The sequence below is a fragment of the Thunnus thynnus genome, chromosome 3 (assembly GCF_963924715.1).
Source record: "Thunnus thynnus chromosome 3, fThuThy2.1, whole genome shotgun sequence".
Classification (NCBI taxonomy): Eukaryota; Metazoa; Chordata; class Actinopteri; order Scombriformes; family Scombridae; genus Thunnus; species Thunnus thynnus.
Window position 1 is genome coordinate 1582836 of NC_089519.1, and position 14611 is coordinate 1597446.

At 39.2% G+C, this 14611-nt stretch overlaps 2 protein-coding genes across 3 annotated transcripts; both read right to left on the bottom strand.

The window, feature by feature from the left end:
- LOC137174372 (tetraspanin-1-like) lies at window positions 1-5185 on the bottom strand. Its single transcript, XM_067579611.1, has 8 exons — window positions 5041-5185; window positions 3482-3557; window positions 2299-2514; window positions 1513-1587; window positions 1271-1378; window positions 768-917; window positions 559-651; window positions 1-466 (listed from the first exon to the last, which is right to left on the bottom strand). The coding sequence occupies exons 2-8, from the start codon at window positions 3536-3538 to the stop codon at window positions 410-412; spliced, it is 756 nt and encodes a 251-aa protein (XP_067435712.1). The 5' UTR covers window positions 3539-3557; window positions 5041-5185; the 3' UTR covers window positions 1-409.
- Window positions 5186-5616: 431 nt separating this feature from the next.
- On the bottom strand, window positions 5617-13587 carry rab3da (RAB3D, member RAS oncogene family, a). Of its 2 annotated transcripts, none has more exons than XM_067579621.1 (5): window positions 13390-13587; window positions 10364-10597; window positions 7263-7381; window positions 6668-6792; window positions 5617-6491 (listed from the first exon to the last, which is right to left on the bottom strand). In XM_067579621.1, exons 2-5 carry the CDS (start codon window positions 10595-10597, stop codon window positions 6304-6306), a joined length of 666 nt encoding a protein of 221 aa, XP_067435722.1. In that variant the 5' UTR covers window positions 13390-13587; the 3' UTR covers window positions 5617-6303. The 2 variants fall into 2 exon arrangements, with proteins under 2 accessions (XP_067435722.1, XP_067435731.1); XM_067579630.1 differs by lacking the exon at window positions 13390-13587 and adding an exon at window positions 12249-12348.
- Between the last annotated feature and the right edge of the window lie 1024 nt (window positions 13588-14611).

Below are 14611 nucleotides of genomic sequence, written 5' to 3' on the forward strand. Positions count from 1 at the left end.
TTTTATGAATAAAAAACAAATTGAGTCTGATATTTATTATTTCAATCAAAACATACAAAAATGAATTCATCATATCATTGAATGCATGTGATACAGTATTAACACCTGACAAACTGAATGCAGATTTTATTACACATTACTAATGTCCACACATAACTGATGACAGCCCTTTTAAAAACATAAATAGATCACAGTATAAATGTGCACTGAAACACAAACACAGCATCTCCATCGTCTGTCTCTCCATTTTGGATTGAAATGCTCAACATACTGACAACGCTTGTAGGCCTTAGTTTATCTGTCTGTTTTTAATTAAATAAAAAAGAAAATAAACTTTATACATAGAAAACAACTTTACACGCAAGATTTCTCCTCCAATTACAATGTTGTTATTTCATCCCAAACAGGATCATGCTTTGTTACCGATGTCCTTGTAGAGAACCATCGAAACCACCATGGCAGCAATCTGTAAAGACAGAAGTTCATCAACACATCATCTAAACAAAGTTCAGAAGAGCTGGCATGTAGGTTAGGTCTCTTTGACAGTGTTTTCTGTACCTCAAGAGCGGCGATCCCTAAAGCCACAGCTGCAATTATCACAGCGTTGTCCACTATCAGATCCATCAGCTTGTCAAGGCAGCCATCAACCATCTGGAAGAGAAACGACAGGTTTTAGAAGAAGTAAAGAATAACTGTTGCTCTACATCACGAAATGGTTTTACTGCTAACATGGATGAAGTTCTTCCACAAGTAACATGGTCTCATACCGAACGTTCTGCTGCATCTGCACTGCATGTACCCTTAACCTCAGTGATGGTGCTATTGCAACATGTGGTTGGATAAAACTTTCTTCCATGGTCAGTGAAATAAGGGGAGCCGTCAAAGTCTGTGTAGTTCATGTATCCGCAGCACTTAAACTAGAGGGGGAAAAAAGTGTTAGTGCCAAATCTTAACAAAAACAGTTCAATAGCCTTATCAGCAGTGCCATGATGTTGTAGCAGGGCGTGGACAGAGGTGCGGCCTGCTCCATCATGTAAAAAATGTAATGTAAAAAAACAAAAAACAAAGACTTCCTTCCACCGAGGATATTAGATTTTACACTTTTCCATTACATTTGGTAAAATTTGGTGGTGATCAGCAAAGGGTTGGTACCTAACTGCAAGTCCTTTAGGGTTCAAAAACTCAACCTTTGTCTCAAAAGTGGATAAAATGATTATCTGTGACCAAAGCAATGTGCATATCTAAGATGACTTAATTATAAATACAGTACCTCCTCCATGGTGGCGTTCCAGAGAGAGGTCATAGCTTCGTTTTCTCCGTACTCCTTCCTGATGCTTTTTACAACTTCATTCCCGAGACTCTTAAAAAGCTCATCAGCCTAAGAAGGACCAGGTTGACAAAAACACATCATCACGCTTTGTGACATTTTAGCACAGTTCTTCAGGATTTTTCAAGTTGCCAAATCTGACTGGAAGTTGTTGGCAAGAAGCTTCGCTTCTGAGAGGCACTTACCAAACCCTGAAAGACGAGCAGCACCACAGCTCCTGCTACCTCAACGAGGAAGATAATCAGCACGATACTGAAGAACTGAAAGGGGAGAAAATAGATAAATGATACCGTGAGTCTCTCAGTGTAAAACATTTGATTGATAGCAGCATTATGTCTCACCAAGAGCGTGATAGACAGACTTGGACCAAAAACATTTAAGCAGATGTAAAGTTAGCAGGAAGCCGGTAAATACTTCAGGGATCAAACGTAAAGCTACAGTCTAAAATATTTAACAACGTCCCCTGAGAGCCGTCACATCCATACTGAGAAGGCATTCTTCTTCTCTGCTGAAATAACCACTAAATATTTCAGCATTTGCAGTTACCAGAATTTATATCTAAATTGGCTCATAGTTCTCTCTTCTGTCCTTCTCTCGAGTTACTAATTAAAATCCCTTTTATTTAAAAAAAAAAAAAAAAAAGAGGCTTATCTCACTTTGAACAGACTGAGACTGTACAGAGCTACCAAAAGTAACACAATAAATCAGATTATTTTAATTTGATTTAATTCAACTTAATTTCATTTGGAGAAAGTGTTCATTCTTCAAAAGGGTGGTGGTGGTGGTTGGGGGTGGGGGGGCGGGGGTGGGGGGGGGTGGGCAGTTTGGCAGTATTTCAAACAGATACTGTTTTCAAAATATAAGTAAGTAAAAGGCTGCTACTGCTAATGATGATTATTATTGACAGTGTAATGACTTTATTCAGTACTCTCAGTTCTTCAGCAGAGGTTGACCTGTCAATCATTGCTCACCGTCAGCAGCATACACCTGCTCTCCCTGATGGCTCCGCAGCAGCCCAGGAAGCCAATGACCAGTAGCACACCACCCACTGCGATGAGCAGGTAGCTGATGTTGAGCAGCTGGGATAAACCAGACGGATCATCCTCCAGGTGCTCCAGTAAACCCAGTAGAGAACCACTGTCCACCTTCACCCACACACCAACACCCAGGATGGCTGCACCTGCGGCCTGCACGATGGGTGCAACACAAAAAGAGAGCCTGATAATTATATAGAATAGGTTATGCCTTTTTTTAAAAGAATAGTTTTTTTTTGAACAACACATACTTGCTTTTCTGACAAGCATTGACGGACAGGTTCACAATTTTTCAAGTCAACAGTCAGGTGTTCATAGGAACAGTGAAAGAGGTTTTCCTCGCTGTAATCATTCCTCCTGTTCATACTGGCTATTAAAAGATCCCCTTCAAATGTGCTTTCAATGGAAGTGATGGAGGCTGAAATCCACAGTGTGTCCACACAGTCTGTGCAAAAATGCATTTAAAACTTTATCTGAAGCTTACATGAGTCATATCAAGTGGATATCTGCCACATTTACAGTCTTTTTAGCATTAAATTCCCTCTTTGTGTTTCTTGAAAAACTGTGAACCCGTCCTTTAAATAACGCTCATATTTGTTCATTATCATAGAGACAGGAAGCACTGTCTCTATCCGGAGGCAAAGGAAATCTGCCTGAACTCATTAATTAACACGTCATATCTCATTTGTTTTATCACCACAATAAAATGAACTGTATAAAGGCCATGCTTTACATTTACAGGAGGTTATCTGTGGGACTATTTCATGGTTGGGTGTGGTGACTTCCTATAGTCGTCATCAGAGACTCATCTTACATCTTTGTATATCTTTAATGTACAAAAATGAGAATGGTTTAGATATTTAGCGAATAAGTGTATTTCCTAAAATGTCAAACTATTCCTGTGAGCTATTACTGAAAGTACAAAGTACGTAGCGATGTTTTTCTTTTATTTTTTTTTACAGAAATAGATGGAAATATTCTGTAAAAGCAAAATATGAAGCCAAAGGGAATAGCTTGCTTTCTTTGATATATTACTTTGTGGGCTGTGTGCTCTCTTCTGTGTGTTTTCTTGTGGGACAGGACCATGAAACAAAGCCTGACAGCAGAAGCAGAAACTTACAAAGATGCCGCCGTTGAAGATGAACATCATGATTTTGAGAAAGCCCTTGCAACACATCTTGGCTGATATTTTCACACTGTAAAAAAAAAAAAAAAAAAGACCAATAAAGTTCCTTATTGCAGCAAAAAACTTATTGAGAGTACAATTGGTCACACTTCATATTAATCACTTAGGGGATTTTAGTTAAATGGACAACTTTGCCTTTTATCTCTTGTAGGAAAATCAATGGCATGGGGCTGGTGTATAACATAAGCAAGCACCAACATGGGTCAGATAGCATTTACTTTAGTTATACATTAACCACAGTCACTGGCAGTAAAACAGAAAGGGTCTTAACCTTCTTCAAATGTGGCTGAAAAGTTTTTCATGCTGACGTAATCCACGGTTTTGGTTGAGGTGTGAGATAAGATACTCACTCAAAGCCACCATTTACTGTTATTTTTCCTTTCCTGTGAGTCATTTAAAGGATTATCAAGCACCCGTGTGAGTCACACGATATGTTTGTGTGTTTCCTCCTCGCACATGCTGTTAGACTTCATCTGGCACAGAGAGGGGAATTTCACTTCCTGCAGCTTTGGACTTTTGTACTCTTTATTGTAAAAACGTGATAGTGCACTGCGGCACCTTTTATAAATTATTATTAAAGTGTCTCTTCTACATTGTTTATAGTGTCTATAAGTTGAGCTGAATTTGAGGCAAAACATACAATTTATGAAAAACAGATTAAAAAGTTGCCATATAATGAGGTCATGATCATGTTGTTGTGACCTGTTTCCAATTAATCATCTAAACGTGACCTCTGGCGAGATCATCATAAATGATAAAACCAATCAACTTACTGGTAGCACAGAAGAACCATAAAACACAAACACAAACACACCCTTGTCCCCAACCTTGCACAACACTTGTCTCAGAGAAATGACCTTAGTTTTATAGTTATTGATCTTTTCTTCCTCATTGCAGCTTTGATTGTAACCTTCTTCACAGCTGTTACTTTGTTTCTGAGAAGCAATAAAATATATCACCGGCAATATAACATGTTGTTTACATGAATACCTTGCATGAACGCAAAACGGGCAAATAACAGTATTAACTCTACTCAAAAAGTCAGAAAAAATCTGAAGATTAAAGCTGCTACTAGAAGTATAACCACTAAGGAAACCTTAACTTCCTCTGTTTTTATATTCCTGAACAGAGAAGTGAGATGGAGTGTACTTGGTTGTCTGTGAAATACTTCTAGTAGAGTTATTAATACAAGTGGCCCCATTTAATTATGGCTACTTACACAATGTGACATTACTCAGACATCAGATTGCTATTTACATCACTTTAAACCTTTGATTACAACAGAAATATGAGAATATAATATATATGTCATTCATTAATCATTATTCTGACTTATGACAGTAAGTTCAGTGTGACAAAAACAAACCGCATTAAGGTTTCTGTTCATTTCTCATCAGGTGTTTTGAGGTGGGTTTCAGATTAAGACTAAAAGGTTTTTAGTTGCTGAGTTTATAACTCGATATATGAATAAAACTTGAATATGGAGCTCGTACCTGTGCTGTAGTAACGTCTGTCCGCTGAGGTCTGATCAGTCAGGAGTGTCTGCTCAACGAAGTGTTCAAATGCCCCTTTATAGTCTCGCAGGTTACACACACACACAGAGAGAGAGAGATAAAGATAGGGGGGAAAGAGAGTTCATGCCCTAGACGTCATTGACTTTGCTTTAGTGTAATATTTCCTGGTGACAAAGTCCCTTCAAAAATAGAAACTTTACAACATCCATGGTCACAATAAAAATATAAAATATGATATGTCTGTTATTCATTATTTAGCACAACAACAGAAACAGATGATCATTTCAAAATGAGGAGCCAGTACAAAAAATTCACTAATTTAAAGTTGAGCATCAACACAAACCTGTTGAATGTTTTATTTTTATAACACTTTGAATAAAATGTATGTATGTATATGGTTGATTCCATGTTACAGTGGAGTGATTCATTACTGACGTCAACACTGAGTGGAAACTTGAAAACTAGAACTTTTTCTAACTTTTTTTTAAAATAAAGTGTTGTTTAATACATAAAATAACTTATTTACTTCATGTAAATGAAAACCAAGAGACATACTTTAAAGCTCCATATCTTTTAATCTCAATGTTTAGAAGGACCAAATTTGAAACCTGGCAAAGGAAATATTGGACTGCCATTATAATACAAAAACAAAAACAAAACCATAAATTAAAAGCAGATCAGAATATCCCTTCAAAACAGTAATAACAAGTCTGTACTACGCACAAACCCCTGGAATGACACAGCACCTTCAGGTATGTTTGACTTTGTACTGAGCAGCTAGTGAGCAGTCTTCCTCAGCAGGATCACACAGGGCCAGTAGTTCTCAGGATACACAGTGTTTGTCAACAAGTCACAGTGATGCAGTTCCAGAAAAACACCCACAAGGGGGCAGCATGACACAAGTAGATCACAGTGATCCTCCAGTCACTGCTGATCTGGTTCATTCATTCTCATTCTTGCCTGCAACAGGTGCTGTTCACAAACGACTGTGTAAACAGGAAATAATAAAGCAAAAGGCCAAACTGATCAAAGCAGCTCTTTGGCATCTTAGTGTAACAGTCACATTCAAATTATGAGGAAGTGCTGAAGACGCTACCAAGTTGAGAAAAGATCAAATGGAAAGAAAAAGAAAGTCAAGCATAGTGTTGCAGCAACATATGGTAAAATACATTCACAATAATAAATTTTTGGTAATTCACTTGATCATGAAACCAGCGCTCTATGAGTTTCCACTGTCAACGATCAGCATGCGCAGCCACTCTGGTTGTTGGGGGGCGCGTCCTTCAGGTTAGCTCCCTTGTTATTGGCCGATAGACTGACATCACCGTTGACCGTCTCGTTCATCTTCTCACAGATGACGTCCACCAGCTTGTCAAAGACCTGCTTCACGTTGATGTTGTCTTTGGCACTGGCCTCGAAGAACTGGAAGCCTGCGGAGAGAGCACGGGGAGAGGTGAGGGTTATGAGTAATTATTAGGCAAAGATTGGTTTTGTGTGTTCTTGCTGAGCACGTGATTGAACTGTGTGTGTGTGTGTGTGTGTGTGTGTGTGTGTGTGTGTGTGTGTGTGTGTGTGTGTGTGTGTGTGTGTGTGTGTGTGTGTTGACCTAGCTCTGTAGCCAGTCTTTGGGCAGCCTCAGCAGGGACCTGCCTGTCTTCCTCCAAGTCCAGTTTATTGCCTACCAGCACTACCTGAGCGTTGTCCCACGAGTACGTCTTGATCTGGGTTGCCCTGGGAGACACAGACACAATATTTTCATAACCTCTATATGTCCTGCAGTGCTGGTGTCATTTTATTGCTGTATGTGTATTTCTTACATTCAAAGGGTGATTTATCAACAATTAAGCAACAAGAACCTTCTGTAGGTAAATTAGAGCTGTTTCAGAAAATCATAAATATATGTTTTATTTGCTATTATTTATTGAAAGTATTGCTATTGTTACTACTGCTGTTATTGTGCTGGGATTGTATGTGATTATTCCTAGATTTCTATACTTTAATTGAATGTCTTCATGTTCTGAAGTTAATGTTATCAGATGTGTGTCTTCATACATCTTTTTTTTGACACAAAATGGCACAATTTTCCCTAAGTTTTGTCTTATAGAGACATACAGGATAACACAAAAACACTACACACACACGGTGGCTTAATAATAATGTGACATTTACATGTTACATGTTACATCCAGAGCTCTACCCACCAGTCCTGTACGGCGTTGAACGACTCCTGGCTTGTGATGTCATACATGAGGAGGAATCCCATGGCTCCTCTGTAGTAAGCTGTGGTGATGGTCCGATAGCGCTCCTGACCTGCTGTGTCCTGTGTAAACATATGGCACACCTTAAATAATTCTACTGTCATTATTTAAACCACAACAAACCTCCAGGGAGCTGAGTATTCACAGTTGACACACTAACTGGATGAAATGTCATTCCAACACATGTAATCCTTGTAATTAGCGTTAAAGACAAACGTATAGAAAAAAACAGTTTTCTACAAAAAGATTCCTGGGGGAAGATCACAAATGGTTAACTCTGCTGTTCTGAAAAGGTGAATCATTAACGCCTCCCATCATATGTTGATGTTGCCACACCCTGTAAGTACACCAGGATACACTGTGTGCTTTTTGACTATGCCTTCATGGACAAAAATAAGTTCGGAAGGTTATTTTACTTCTTTATGCTCCTGTCCAATTAAATTAAATGATATCCCTGACATGAATACATTAAAACTGCCTTTAAAAAATGACACTTTTAAGACTCAAACGGATTCATCTGATAGGTTTGAATGTTCCCTCCTCATGAAAAATATTGCCAGCAGCTACAGTATGTATGATATTAACATTATGCACTCTAAAGATAGAGATTCAGAGTTTGTCTGTGACCTATAGTACATGTCAAAGGAACCATATGAGATGTTACTGCTGTCTGAAACGCTCATATGCCCAACTTTGGTGCAAGGTTTTATAAAAATGACTTGAGCTCATTTTAATGGCCCCACGAAACCTATTCAAGTTGCTCAGCAGCAGACAATAACATTTTACTTGGCACCATCCTCATGTAAAAGTATGTGACTGTATCACTGTTAGGCAGAGCAGAGGAGGCATGCTATGCTGAATACATTAAGTTGAAAAAAAAAAAAAATAGAAAATGGAAAAGATGTATTACTTTCATCTAACAGGAGAAGTGTGGGTGAGTCCTCGCCTTGCACTAACATTCAGTAATAGATCTGTCCTGGGCGTCAGTCTGCATAGTAAGCACATTCAGCTCCAGCAGCTCAAACCCCATGCATCTTTCATGAACCCCGCCGTCTTGGGACGATGTTAAACATCAACTGTCATTAACTCAAGAGTGTGAGAAATTGGTTTACGCCACATCCATGACAGGCAGCGGCGTGTAAGAGGGCAAACTAGGGAATGGGTTGAAGATAAACAGTCCGTGTTGTGTAACAATGCTTTCGAAAGCACTAAAGTTTAGGCTGGATTTTGAATTTGCAGTTAATTACATCAAATATATTACAGCTCTCACATTTAAATTTTTTTTCTTTCTTGATACATTGTCTGTCAAACCTGTTCTCTCTGTACTGTTAATTTTTTTTTTTTATCTGGTGCGGGTGATAAAAGAGCATTTACAGTAAGATCTTGTTGATGTCACAGCTCTTTCTAAACTGACACCTCTGCTGCAGGCTAACTAGACACTTAATCCTCTTAAACTAATGTTCAACTTGGAGAATGTCTTGTTTTTGTCAGGGATTCCTGGTTGAACTCAAAGATAAAACAACGTGTTGGATTTTTGGGGTTTGGTGCCCCAGTGTATTGTATTATTTCATAAATACATGGGCTAATTTTTGCAGTTGCATGTGTATTGTAAGTCGATTTATGTAAAGGTCATTATAGTACAGTATATCCCAGAAAATATCCTGCTAAAAAATAATTGAGGTGGCCATATACTCTTTTGAGTATTGAGTATATACTCATATAGTCTCCAGAGATCATAATACAGGCCTTGCACTCTCCAGGGACATGGAGACTGGTTAAATATAAAAACTGGCAAATATAAACACCTTCAATACAAAAATAATGTCGTAATCGTCCACTTTCAATAACCTATATCACTACTAAAAGTGACTGTTTGCAGATATTTGGCTGTCGTCCATTAGAGCTCAGGGTTAACTGCTAAAGGTGCAGGAAAGTAAATTATTCTTTAAACTGGGGGGCAACCAAGGTGACTTAAGTTTTCCGGACTGTCTGCACGTGAGGCATCAGTTAATAAAACTAATAGAGCTAATAGTATCACATACAAAATCATAATCAGTATTTAAAAAAACTAAGGACATTGAGTTTTAACGCTCGGTACTGTAACATTTTGTGAGCCAGATTAAATAGGGTTAAATCTGCACTACTGGAACACTGCAAGCCTTTAGCATCAGCTTCTGCACAGAGCAAACACCTTTCTCCGAGCCAAAGAGAGTCGCAGTGTGCTCTGGCCTTATCTGCCAGATTTCTGCCCTTTCTTACTGCTGCAGAGGAGAAACCAGACTACGTGCATGTAAAGGTAAATAGTTTGAAAATAAAGGACTTTTCATCAGCTCTGGTATGCGAGTTTTTATGTCAGAAAATATTTCCAAAAATGCTCCAATAACCAAAAGGAGCCACAAACTGTGGCTTTGTCTGTAGAAATGTATATTTCTTATCGACTGAATTTCATTTTGTGCACATGTTCACATAAGCATGGCAGTCTGATTTAAAATAGAAGTGCGTTCAAGCTACCATTGTGTTCCCAAGACGAGACCAAACCACCCCCCCCCCCTCCTGCCCTGTTTATACAGATGAGAAAGCAGAGAATAGCAAGACAAGAAATACATTTAGAAAGTTTCGGGGGTTTGTTTTTATAATACTTCCTTCAAAAGCTTCCAAGCCCATTTTAAGTATTGGCAGTTGGGAAACTCATACACCACTTACTGAGTTTCAGAATAATGACTCCTTTTGACAGTGTTAGAAAGTATTTTGGTTCCTAGATATCTGTCTGGTGCAATACTTTTGTTCTACTTTTCTTTTAAAGTTTTCTTTTTCCAACTTTCAACTTCTAATTGGAAAGAAAACATAACTGGAGATGAACGCCTAATTATCATATAAACTATCATCTGCACAGAGGCATTAAAGGATAGTTTCAGATTTTTTCAAGTCTGCCTAAATAGAATACTGACGTGCTAATATGTATGTGGGAATGGGTCTTGGTCGCTGCAACAATTCCTCCTCTCCATACTGACCCTGAAGCTATTCCAACAGAACACAACTCTCACCCAGATCTGCAGCTTGACCCTCTTGTCGTTCCTGTAAATGGTCTTGACTTTGAAGTCAATTCCCACTGTGCTGACGAATGCTGAAGTGAAGGAGTCATCTGCATAGCGGAACAAGAAGGAGGTCTTTCCCACGCTGCTGTTGCCGATAATCAGCAGCTTGAACATGTAGTCAAAGTTTTGGTCCGCTGCGTCCCTCTGCTCCTGGCCTGCCCCTGGATCTCTGGCTAATGCCATCTATCACAGTCAGAGAGACAACAGAAGAAGAAGAACAAGCTTTCAGACACACATCTGTATGAATAAACTCTGGAACTCATTCATAAAAAAGGCATCCACCATAATTCTGAATTGTCTCTAATAGAACTTGTGACTAAATAAGGACTTTGCAAACAATCAATGTATGAATGTATAGGCCTAAAATGACTCATCAACAGTTTTGATGATTGATTATCATTTAATTCATTTATCAGCAAGAAAGACAAACATTCTTTGGTTCTAGCTTCTCCAATGTTGTATACCAGTGAATCTCTTTGGTGTTGACTGGACAAAAGACATTTAAAGATGTCACCTTGGACTCTGGGAGACTGTGATGGATGTTTATTAATGTTTTATGACATTTTATAGATTCATTAATTAAACAAGAGAATAAGTGATCATGAAAATAACTGTTAACTGCAGCCCAACAAACAAACATCACTGAATATCAGAATATAGCTGAAGGGTGTACAGTATGTACAGGAACAATATAATCACCTCAGGTAAAAACATGTAATTACAGGTTCTGCACGCTGCACTGAGCCTAAAAGACAAGTTAAGTCCTGCACATTCAAGATGACTTAAAACCACCATGGCTGCTGTTTTCTGTTTAGTTATGTTAGATTGCACATGGTGTAATGCATGTTACCTGAAAATAATAATTTAACCCCAACACAGAGATAAAAGATATTTTTTGGTCTTGACAATATACTGTATAATGTCTTAACGTAAAGAACTAAAAGTCTGATTATGGTGGGAAAGTTAATGCAGATGCTCTCAATAAATGAAATTTGATAGAGGTTTCAATCCAATAGAGATCTTTGCCAGGCGTTGTCAAGAGAAAGTTAATGTAGCAAGTAAAGTTAATGCTGTAGGTAAAGTGGTCACATGGTTAAGGTCTAATTAATTCATTTGAATTAGTGATGAAAGGGGGAGAAGAAAGGTAAAGTATCCCAGGTTCCTGCAAAGGTCAAAGTTACATCTGCAGTAGAATTATTGGCATTATGCAACAAGTATTACAACTATTTACCTTGACGATAACTTTTCTGTTCTAAAGAATAACAAAAAAATATAGTCTGGCGTTTGAGATGAATAAAGAGTAAGCTTTGGTGAATCTGGAGATGTGAGCCCGCTAGCTGTAAATGTAAAGATCGGGGATTTGTGGGACAGAAATCTGGACAGACAGTAGTTGTGTGTTTGAATGTCAGAGTGCGAAATCTCAGCTGTTTGAGAATTCAAGTTAAAGTACGGGTTCACAATTTTTCAAGTCTGTCTTAAAACAACAGTCAGGTGAACAAATGAACATTGAAACAGGTTTTTCTTGCTGTAATCGAGAGCTGCCTGATTAATCAATTAATCTATTAGTTTCCTGTTTAGCTGCAGTGGAAGGAACGTAACAAAAAGAGGGAAATTGGCACTAAAAAGACTGTAACTTAGAAAGATATCGACTCGTTTGGCTGAAGCCGTCCAACTTTAACAACATGTTTGCAGAAGGAGGGCTGTGGATGTTGTGCATCACTTAAAGTGCATAATGAAGAGGATCTCTTAATCATCAGTATGCACAGGAGGGCAGCATGTTTGTTTGTGCACCTCACTATTGTTTTAAGACAGACTTGAAAAATTGTGAACGTACCCTTTAACACTCACAAGCCTGAAATCCATCTACGCTAACAGGCGAGGAGATGCTGGTAAATGGAAGTGTTGGTTTACAAATGGGCCATCTTTCTGCCTCATCCTTCTTAGCTCCCATCGCTGTGTTATGAATGGCTGCCAGGGCGTGCTCCGTCCACTCTTCCTCCCTCCATCCGTCACCCGCAGCTCCTGCTTTCTATTTTTCACATGGACTCTTGTTATAAAACTTATGGGATCAGTGGAGGCTGAGTGCTGGGTGAGTGGCGATAGATTCTCCTCCCCTGCCTGTTATATTTCATCCATCATCCATTTGACCAGTTCATCCACCCACAGACACTCCCACTTAAACCATTAATTAAGGTTTATCTTATCTTAGACACACACACACACACACACACACACTTTCATATTCCATCTGTGCATCCCTCCTGTCACCATCCATTCATATCTCACCCTCTCCACACTTCCTCCCTCTGCATCATACTGTAAGGAGGCTGCACCATCCATTCATTGACACCCCCCCCCCCCCCCCCCCCCCCCCCCCCCCAGCCCGACCCCCTCCCTCGTCTCTCAGAGTGGCTGAGCTGAGCCTTCCTGATTGCTGAGATCCCTCCAGAGACCAGCTCAGCATTACCGCTTCCAAGACCTATAAAGAAAGACTGGCCGGCACGCTGCTCTACACACTCAGCAAAACACTAATGTCCACGCATGCGCCTACACATCAATATGAAAATAGGCACAATATGATGTGTGCAGGATTATAACGTTAGCTGCATTTACTTAAGAAAACAGGTCGTCAGCCATAAAATCAACCAACTTATAGCACAAGATCTGACTAAACAGCAGATGTTGACATCTGGCCTAAACTAGCTGAAGTTGAATTCAATGGAAATGGGGTGTGCACTTCACGAGGACACATGGAGTCATGATAAGCCAACTTGTTGACAAATGACAACAAGAATTTATCTTGTACAACTACAAACACACAAAGAAAAGTGTGTATTCTGCGCTTTACGCTGATACTGCGATGACAGTTAATTCATTTGTCTACCCCGCGCCACCATACGGTAACTCAACCACAACCTGATGACAGTTAAACACGCTCTCAGCCTTTTACTTCAAATGATGTGACAGTTTTGTACCTTGGATTCTGTCTGTGAGTGTGTCTCGTGCTCTCTTCCCGCGGTCCTCCACCTGTCCACCTGGAAGCCGGTCACTGTGCGCTGCTGTCGGCCGCTTCTCTCCTCCTCAGGTGCTGCGCTCCCGGATCTCCAGACTCTGCCTGTCACTGAGAGCTGCACCGTGTAACCGGGGCCAAGTCAGACTCAATGGCAACGTAGCATTTCCGGCACAGACTTTCAAAATAAAATCACTATTCGCAGAGCCATTCAACCCTACAGTCTGTGTAAATGTTTAACACACATGTAAGTTTACCTATGGAGCAACTTTCCAAAACATCCTCCTCTCCTATGTCTCAAAAACATTCACTTACTGTAAGATATCTATATGAATCAATGGTTATATTTAGGCTCTAATGATTGTTTTCATTATCAATGAATATAATAATTCCCTTTTCGTTTTAATTGATTAATTGTTTGGGGGGGGGGCCCAAACAGTTTCAGGGGAGGTTCAGTGAATGAAAGGAAAAAAATAGAAGTTATTACATCAGTTATCATGTCAAATAGGCTAAATGTGTGTGATTTGGTTGAAGAGATGGTTCAGAGATTCAGTAGTTTTTTTACTGTGATTTTACTGTTTTTTCCAGTTTTCCCAGAATCAGAAACTAATGAACGCCATGAACTTGGTATACACTGACATATGTCAAGCAGCAATATCAGGCTATCTCGGCTCAACTGTTGAGTGTCTATGGGGTCAAATAACATAATCATGGTTAAGTAAATAAACAGGGGGTGGATGAGGTGAGGCCCACAGTCTCAGACTTTGAAAACTCCTGGTTTAGAATAAAAATGTCGGAAAACAGAAGTTGAAACCCGCAAATGTTTGACATTTTTGATTCATTGATGATAAATAATTAATCCTTGTTGAACTTCTTCTCAAATAACTTCCTGTAAATAAATAGACTAATCGATTAACCAACTCATTAAATGGGACCTCGAACACATTTTAAACAATTGTCCTGCCATCCTTTTAAATTGAAGGTAAAATCACCATATTTCCGGTATTATTTTCTCAAATCACCGGCCAGCTTGACTCTTAATAGAAAAGTAAACTTTTAAGAGGCCCAGCCACTGAGTGTAGGCGTTACGCACCATTTACGCATCCAAACTCATGACCGCTCAGTTAAATTGGTCCCTTACATACCGTGGATGAAATATAGCAGCTGATTCCTTTAGTCTAACATCC